Source organism: Trichechus manatus, unplaced genomic scaffold (genome assembly GCF_000243295.1).
Source record: "Trichechus manatus latirostris isolate Lorelei unplaced genomic scaffold, TriManLat1.0 scaffold00046, whole genome shotgun sequence".
Taxonomy (NCBI): domain Eukaryota; kingdom Metazoa; phylum Chordata; class Mammalia; order Sirenia; family Trichechidae; genus Trichechus; species Trichechus manatus.
The window spans coordinates 5994-14900 of record NW_004443982.1 but is presented as its reverse complement, the minus strand read 5'-3'; the positions used below and the strand labels follow the sequence as shown (position 1 = coordinate 14900).

At 54.6% G+C, this 8907-nt stretch overlaps 1 protein-coding gene and 1 non-coding gene across 3 annotated transcripts; both read left to right on the top strand.

The window, feature by feature from the left end:
• The first annotated feature begins 288 nt into the window (after window positions 1-288).
• On the top strand, window positions 289-8059 carry LOC101357796 (melanoma-associated antigen D4). 2 transcript variants are annotated; one of them, XM_004376820.1, is made up of 13 exons: window positions 289-437; window positions 1319-1529; window positions 1783-2613; window positions 2991-3194; window positions 3297-3360; window positions 3583-3662; window positions 4057-4148; window positions 4758-4837; window positions 4924-4966; window positions 5385-5447; window positions 6563-6677; window positions 7014-7444; window positions 7849-8059. In XM_004376820.1, exons 2-13 carry the CDS (start codon window positions 1320-1322, stop codon window positions 7856-7858), a joined length of 2223 nt encoding a protein of 740 aa, XP_004376877.1. In that variant the 5' UTR covers window positions 289-437; window position 1319; the 3' UTR covers window positions 7859-8059. The 2 variants fall into 2 exon arrangements, with proteins under 2 accessions (XP_004376877.1, XP_004376876.1); XM_004376819.1 differs by having other exon boundaries at window positions 1289-1529.
• On the top strand, window positions 6034-6161 carry LOC111820695 (small nucleolar RNA SNORA11). The gene has a single exon (XR_002824210.1). It is a non-coding gene; the product is annotated as a small nucleolar RNA SNORA11 (small nucleolar RNA).
• Window positions 8060-8907: the final 848 nt, after the last annotated feature.

The window sequence follows — 8907 nt, the reverse complement described above, 5'->3', positions numbered from 1 at the left end:
TTTTGGCGGGGTGGGGGGCGTGAAAGACAGGACTGAAAAGCACTGTGCAAAAGGGGGAGAGGTTGAAGTTGGTGGTAGATGATTGCCAGAGTTGAGCTCCACTGCTGGGTGTGCTTGTGCCCACCTGTGGTCAGATGCGGGAGGGGTCAGGGGAATCTGACAGGAAGGAGAGCACCCTTCCACCCCACCCCCATTCCTGCCACACCACGAGCCCCAGAGAAATCGCATGCGCACTGTAGACCTGGTGAAAAGGGATTTCGCTGGGAAAAGCTGGCTAAATGGGTTTGCGCATGCGCATCGCTCTCCAGCCGGGCATGGGGGTGGTGCGCGGAGAAAAGGGGCGGGGTGGTTGGAGCTGCTGTGCTGGCAGCGGTAGGCAAGGGCAAAGCTGCGGGTTCGTGGTGCTGAGGACGGGCGCCATTGGAGCCCCAGCGAAGGTAAGGATCCAGGCCCAGAGAGGACCTGGAGAGGGCGAGTGGCACCCAACACCCTCCCCTACCCCAGAGGATCTGTAACAAAGCCCCATCCCGCAGAGCCAGAACCCCATTAGACGTGAGATGTAGATAGGAACCCTCCCGGCACTGGACCCAGGGGCCCAGATCCGAGCCCCTTCAGCAGACCCCTGTGTGCTGAAATGAGCTTTCTTAGTCCGGAGGCCCCGCCCCAACCCCAACCACTTCTAGTTCACTCCAGCCTAGCTGACCTCTTGTCCCTAGCCTGGTGTACCTTGGATTTGAGACCTCCAGTCCTCCAATTCGAGCTTCACCTAGGTCCGAGACCCCTACCCTATCCGCCTCTAGCATTTCTGTATGAGCCCAACCTAGACCGGAACCAGCTGACTTCCCTTACCCAGATATTGCCAAACCGATTCCTCCGATTCAGTTTTTCAGAGCCTTCTGCAAGTCCCTGTTGCCTGAGCCTTCCCATCTGCTCCCCCTACATCCTGATCCCCTGCTCAGACCCCGAAATCCAAGCCCTTTGTTTCTCCCTCTCTCCATGCATCCCCTTTGGGACTCTTCAGACCCAAGCCCTCGGTCAGCCTCCTCTTCTCACCTAGCCACTGGGATGGGGATCCTGCCTATCCTAAACTCCCCTTTCAGTGGCGGGCCTCCTCTGGCCTCATCTATCCCTTTCCCAGGACTCTGCCTGACAGAATCCACCCCAATAGACCCCCTCATCTTTCTACTGCCTAGTAGCCTTGTGATTACCCGCCCCCACCTCCCGCCAAGTCCCGCCTCCCACTGAATCCCGCCCCCTAGCCTTGAAGCCGCCTCACCTTCCCTCTCAGGCTGAGCTCTCTTATGCTTGGGCCACACAGCATGGCCCAGGGGAACTACAGCATGGAATCAGAAGGCTACAGTGTTGAAGACATGGATGAGGGTAGCCAGGGAGTCGGGGAGGAAGAGATGATTGAAGGAAACGACTATGAAGAATTTGGTGCTTTTGGTGGTTACGGCACCCTTACCAGCTTTGACATCCGTATCCTCAGAGCCTTTGGTAGCTTGGGTCCAGGCTTTCGCATCTTGTCGGTGAGGCCCCTTTGGCCACCTGCTTGCCCTGGGCCTTCTCCCCTGTGAATCCGGGGAGGAGACAAGGGGGGTGGGTTAGGGGAGGTTTGAGTGGGGAAGGATTGCCCGGCTTCCCCCAAAACCCTCTCCTGCTCGAGGGGGTGGGGGGATTTGGAAGGGCTGTCTGCTGGGAGGAGGCTGGCCAGCACGGGGAAGCATGAGGCAAGTGTGCAGAGTTGCCTGCCTTCCCCTACCCTTCTCTCTGGCCTTGCAGAATGAGCCCTGGGAACTGGAAAACCCTGTGCTGGCCCAGACCCTGGTGGAGGCACTGCAGCTGGATCCAGAAACGCTTGCCAATGAGGCAGCCGCCCATGCTGCCAACATAGCCCGCGCTGCCGCCTCCAACCGGGCTGCTCGGGCCGTTGCCGCCGCTGCCCGTATCACCTCCAACAATAGGGCAGCCACTAACCACCCAGTGGCCACAGACCAGGCCTCAGGAAACGATACCCACCCCATGACATATGTCGAGGTTCAGGGAGTCACCCCTAGGACAACCCTTGCTTTTCCACAGACTTTCCAGATTCTAGCCAACAGTGAGATGACTGCCCCTGGGGCTCCAGCAACCTCCACAGAGCCCCAGACAGACTCCCAGGCCCAGGAGGCTGCTACTGAGGGCCCTAGTGCTGCCAGTGCTTTCTCTCAGGCTCCACGTGCCAATGAGCTGGACGCCACCAGGCCCAAGACGGTCTTCCTGGGTCAGAACGATGTCTTTGATTTCACGCAACCGGCAGGTGTCAGTGGCATAGCCTTTCCACGGCCCAAGAGACCTGCCCCGGCCCAAGAGGCTGCCATGGATGGCCCCAGTGCTGCCTCTCGTGTGCCCCAGGCAGCATCTGCCAGGGAGGTGGCAGCCGCTCAGCCCAAGACAACCAAGTCTGGGAAGGTTCTGGCCAAGACTCGGTGGGTGGAGCCTCAGAATGTTGTGTCAGCAACTGCTGCCAAGGCCAAGATGGCCACAAGCATCCCTGAGCCTGAGGGTGCAGCTGCCACTGTTCAGCACAGTGCTGAGCCCCGGGCCAGGATGGGAGGCAAGAGGACGAAGAAGGTGAGATCTCCCTGCCATTTCCACACCCACTCACTCCCTTTCCTTCCCTCCCCCTCCCCTTCCCTCTCCTCTCCTCTTCTCCCCTCTCCTCTTCTCTCCTTTCCTCGCCTCTCTCTTCTTCTCTCAGCCTGTCCATGTTTCTCCAACACAAGTATGCCAAGTATGTTTTTACTCCACGAAATTCTTGTCTTCAGGGAGCACACAGACTGGTGGAAAAAGAGGTTAGTTCAGTGCCTGGCACATAGTAAGTGCTCAACACATGTCAGCTGCTGCTCATACTACCGTCATTTACCAAGTACCTGCTGTGGGTAAGGTGTGTGCCAGACACTTTTCCACGGGGAGCCTGGTAACCCTGGGTCTCTCCTCTAATGACACAGTCCAAGCACCTGGATGACGAATATGAGAGCAGCGAGGAGGAGAGAGAACTCCCTACATTCCCACCGACCTGGAGAGCATCGCAGCCCCCATTGATGGCGAGGACTCAGATGACCCCTCAGCCCCCGATGACCCTGAGGTCGCAGATACCCTCAAGGCACATACTGTGCTTGCCACCCCGCAATGTGGCCCTTCTGCAAGAGAGAGTAAGAAGCCTGCCCTCCCCCATCTCCCTCTTCTCCTCCCTCACCATCCAGTTCTTTGCAGTCACCCAGGCCTTGATCTCCCGTGTGTTCCTCCTTTTCAAGGCAAATAAGTTGGTGAAGTACCTGATGATTAAGGACTACAAGAAGATCCCCATTAAGCGCTCAGGTAGGCAACCCGTGCCCTTCCCTGAGCTCTGCCCTTCCCCCACCCCCACCTCTGGGCATCCTTTTGCTCATGTGCCACCACCCCATCAGGCCATGGCTGGTTCCTTCATTTCTACCAGCACAGGACCCTGGCTGTGCTACCCTCAGCAGGGCTGGCCATGGGGCTGCAGCTCTGTGGCCCCTGCTCAGCCCAGGAGCTCTCCCCAACTCTCCCCTCCTGCAGACATGTTGAAGGATGTCATCCGAGAATACGACGAACATTTCCCAGAGATCATTGAACGAGCAACATACACTCTGGAAAAGGTGGGTGCAGGGATGTGGAGCTGCGCGGTGGAATAAAAGCAGTGGGGAAGCCTTGAACTCTGCAGCCCTTTTGGTCCCAACTTCAGTACTGCCTGCTCCAGAAGCCTTCCCTAGCCTCTCCACCTTTGAGCTTCCACTACACTGGCGGCTTGGGGCATACTTCCCCGTTCTCGTGCTCTCTGAGTGTCTCATTGTCTTTCGAAGTGAGTCTCATCTCCTTGGCCAGTACCAGAGCTGCCATGGAGCCAGGTCCTCCATGTCCTCTCTTCTTCCACCCTCTCCCACGAGTTGGGGTTCCCTACTCAGGAAAAGTTCTAACAGGGAATCAAGTGGCTGCCTGCAGGCGGCCCAGGCTGGATTTTTCATCTCACACTCTGTTTCCTCCCCCATGTAGAAATTTGGGATCCACCTGAAGGAAATTGACAAGGAAGAACACCTGTACATTCTTGTCTGCACACGGGACTCATCAGCTCGCCTCCTTGGAAAGTAAGAAAGCGAAGGAGGGCGGTGGCCTTCCTTAGTGGCACCCCTTTCCTGCCCAGCCACCCACATGCTCTAAGAGGAACAGGAAAACAGGGCTTAAGTTGCTAGCACAGCTCCCACACACAGACAGTGGTGCCCAGTGATGACTGGGTGAAACGTCTAGTAGCCTGAGCCTGGGTATTGCTGTGGTCAGGGTTTTGCTCCCCACCTCCTGAAGCTTCCCAGGAAATCAGGCCTGTTGTTGCTTGCTTCTCCCTGCTGAGTGGTAGGGTTTGGCTGAGTGATCCTCAAGGGAGAGCTTCCTGTTGAGGGTAGATACTGAGGCTCGGAGGGCAGGAAAGGTTTGGCTGTGCCTCTGGATACACCTTTGCCAAGCATTTGTTCCGTGACTACCCCTGCCCTCTGCAGAACACTGGAAGGAAAGTGCTAGTATACACATTGTATGGATGAAGTGATTAAGTCTCAGGTGGAGGAATGATTTGTCTGCTGCGATCAAGCGCCGGGAAGACTTCCCCTCTAGCCGAGAAATCTGGGAGAGGCTAGTTGGGTGAGCCAGCTGTAGTCTCTTGTGCAAATGGCTGCTGGACAGGATTTCTCTTTTTACACCTTTAGGACCAAGGACACTCCCAGGTTGAGTCTCCTCTTGGTGATCCTGGGCGTCATCTTCATGAATGGCAACTGTGCCAGCGAGGGTGAGTGGCTGGACCTGTGGCTGAATTTTCAGGTCCACAGTCTCATTTTCGTGTGCTGAATTCTCATGCTACATCTCCCCTTGCAGCTGTCCTCTGGGAGGCACTGCGCAAGATGGGACTGCGCCCTGGGTATGATTGGCCTCTCTCAGCTCCTGTCCCTCAGTGTTGTCCCTTGGCAAAAGGGATCCCAGCATTTCAGTAGCCTAGTGGTCTGGTGCAGGGGAGTGGGGTGTCCCGGTCCAGTAGAGAGCAAAGGATCTCACCAAGGTGGAAGTCGAAACGGTCCTGATCTCTCGGCCCCCTCTCTGCTCTCGGTCCCCTATCTGTCCCCAGAAGAGATCTAAGATAGATGGTCAGAGTTAGGGGCCCCTTTGAACCCCTACATAGGGCATGTCTGACAAGTAGTCATCTGGCCTCTGCTGCATGCTCAGGCCTCCACGGGGAAGCCTCATGGGCAGGGAAGCTCTCAATCTTGTTAGGGAGTGCTCTTGCCCACATTTGGGCACTGCTACTACCTCTAACCGTGGGTTCTTTTTCTCGCTGTCAGGGTGAGACACCCATTCCTTGGCGATCTGAGGAAGCTCCTTACAGATGACTTTGTGAAGCAGAAGTAAGTGTTGACTGAATTAACTTTGTCTCGCACTCATGTGTTCCTTGTGTGCTGGTCTGGCTCAGAAAGCCATTCCCCATCCCATATCTTGCACTAGAGGGACAGGTGCCTGATATACTGAAAGTGGATGGGGGTATGTGAGTTGTGGGGAGGAGAATTCCAGGGCAGTGTCGGGGAAAGGGAACACACATTGAGAACACGGTGCAGGGTGTGTTACAACCGCCATCTCATTTAGTGCTTGCCCTATTGGCTTTTATGAGAATTCCCCCGTTTTACATCTAAGGAACCTGGGGAGAAGTCTCTGGGCAGGGCCCACAGCTGGTAATGGGACCATTCGGGCCTGGAGCTCAGTTCTCCTGATTTTCTGGCCAGGGCCCACCCGATCCTTGGTCCTTGGGAAACATGCGTACCCCCACACAGGCACACATACCACACACATACACACTCGTGCACGCACGGCCAGGAGTATAATATGGAATGTGCATGGAGCACGCCACTCTCGGTTGACTGTGTCTTCCCTTTACAATTGTCTTCTATGGTGGATCTTTGTAGGGTTTGGCCAGGCCTCAGACGAGACCCTTGCAGTGGGGTGTGCTCAGAGCAGGGAGCCTGAAGAATGGCTCCTCTGTGTACAACACACCCAACAGAATTCGGGTTCGTTGTGACAAGGGGCACACAACTTGTGGCCTTCCTATGAACAAGTACCCTACACGTGCCTCCCCTGCACCTCCAGTGGCTTCTGGGTAGGACCAATGACATAAGGCTTTGAAGGCTCCAATACCAAAACCAAACCCATTGCCGTCCAGTCGATTCCGACTCATAGTGACCCTATAGGACAGAGTAGAACTGCCCCATGGGGTTTCCAAGGAGCAGCTTGTGGATTTGAACTGCCAACCTTTTGATTAGCAGCCGAGCTCTTAACCACTGCACCACCAGGGCTCCGAAGACCTCAATATTGGAGGCAAAAACCCTGGGGGTGAGCTTGGGTGCAGAGAAATCCTCTTCCAGGAGCTGAGCTGCAGCATTAGGCTTGAGGAGGTGCCACCTGGAACCCATTAGTTGAAAAACAGATCTGCTTGGTTAGAAGCAAAAATTTATTTTCCCCTCTCACTAAGGTACCTGGAATACAAAAAGATCCCAAATAGCAGCCCGCCTGAGTATGAATTCCTCTGGGGCCTGCGAGCCCGCCACGAGACCAGCAAGATGAGGGTCCTGAGATTCATCGCCCAGGTAATGGAGAGCCTCTGTTAGGTGCCACACACTAAGGCAGGCACATTCCATACCTTGCTTGTTAATGGGTCACAGCCTCCTTGTCACCTCCTGTTTCCAGTGAGGATACAGAGGCTCAGACAGGTTTCTAAGTAACTTATACAAGGTCACAGAAGCAGTCAGAAGTGAGGGATGGGGTGAAATCCCAGGCCTGGCACCGAATAATAGAAGCCTGATGTCAGTAACCTTTATTTTTATCTTCTGACGAAACGTGCTCAATAGGGTGCATGGCAGGAAGTGAGCGCTCAGCAAATGTGAGGTAGCTCTGTGATTATGGTTGCTCTTATTCCGTCTCAGAATCAGAACCGAGACCCCCGGGAATGGAAGGCTCATTTCTTGGAGGCTGTGGATGATGCTTTCAAAACTATGGATGTGGATATGGCTGAGGAACATGCCAGGGCCCAGATGAGGGCCCAGATGAATATCGGGGATGAAGCTCTGATTGGACGGTGGAGCTGGGATGACATACAGGTGGAACTCCTGACCTGGGATGAGGATGGAGATTTTGGCGACGCCTGGGCCAGGATACCGTTTGCTTTCTGGGCCAGATACCATCAGTACATTCTGAATAGCAACCGCACCAACAGGAGAGCCACATGGAGAGCTGGTGTCAGCAGTGGCACCAATGGTGGGGCAAGCACCAGCATCCTAGATGGCCCTAGCACTAGCTCTACCATCCGGACCAGAAATGCCGCCAGAGCTGGTGCCAACTTCTTCTCCTGGATCCAGTAAGATTTTCACTTGATAAATCAGACTCTAAGGAGCCCTGGTGGTGCAGTAGTTAAGCACTTGGCTGCTAACCGAAAGGTCGGTGGTTGGAACCCACCAGCCGCTCCGCGGGAGAAAGATGCTTCCGTAAAGTTTACAGCCTTGGAAACCCTATGGAGTCAGTTCTGCTCAGTTCTGTAGGGTCGCTATGAGTTGGAATTGACTCGACAGCAGCAGGGTTGGTTTGGTTTTTGGTTTAAATTAGACTCTGAAGGAGGGTGTGTGTGGAGGAGATGTGGGATGTCAGAGGGAGGCCTGGGGTGGGGGAACGATGAAGAGTAGAAAGACACTTTCTGTTATTTATATCCTTCACTGTTTAATGTATTTCAAATTATGTTTTCACTTTTGTTTCTTGTGTTCACAGACACCGCTGATGAACTGTAGCAATCTTAACTCTCCAAGCCAGAGTGCCTCCTCAGATTCCTTCTTCACCTAGCACTCATGACAACTTCTACCTGTTAATTGAAGATGGCATGCAAGATGAAGCTTTCTTTACTTTTTCTGCTTTTGTTGTTTGCTTTTTCTTGTGCTTTCATGTTTTTGATGTCAGTGTTATATTAAAATTGCAGAATTAATCTGGACGTTGCCACCTTTTCGTGTGCACATGTTACTAGAACTGCCACGTGGTTGGGCTCTTAGGGAGGAACCTTCTTTGGGCTGTCTGGAGTAGATGGGCCCCGCCTCTGCCTAAAAGGTGGGTCGGCATGGGTAGGATGCTGAGAGGTGTTGAGGTTCCAGCTGTGTGTGGATACCACGTGTTTTTAGAGGCTCCGGTCCACATAGTTGTGTGATTTCTCGCAAGCATTGCTCAGCAGCCCCAGGTAGACTCCAACAGGGGAGCAGGGAAAGGGATGGAGTAGAGGACTGTGGGTTGGTGCCTACTGTCCCTCCCATCAAGGAAAGAGGGTCCACAGGCACTCACCAGGACCCACATCCTGCTCTCTCGTCTTTAGAGGCGCTGCCCTGGAACACTTCCCTCATCATCCACAGGGTTTCAAGACCTCCTCAAGACCTGGCTTAAGGACAATAGGCAGAACTCACAATGACATTTCCATCCCTCCAGCAGGATGGAGGAGGAGCCATTATTGCTAAGAGCAGAATGTAAGAAAAACAAAGCTCCATGCAGAGCTAGACAGCCCACTGCTTGCGACTGTGAACCAAGACTTCTGAGGTCTTCTTCCCTGGAAGCAGGATTCTCCCCGTGAGGCCAAGGCCAGGCTTCAGTCCTGGCTGCTTCAAGGGCTGGGTGATACCTGGAGGAGGTGGGACAGGGCTGCAACTCCTGCAGGTGGAAGACAGTGAGGGCAGAGACAGTTTGGACTCCTGGGAAGGGCTCAGCAAGGGGCAGGGACAGTGTCCAGGGCTTTCCCGGGTTCCGCAGCGATGTCCACACCGTGGGAGGACAGGGCCCTGTATGAAGAAG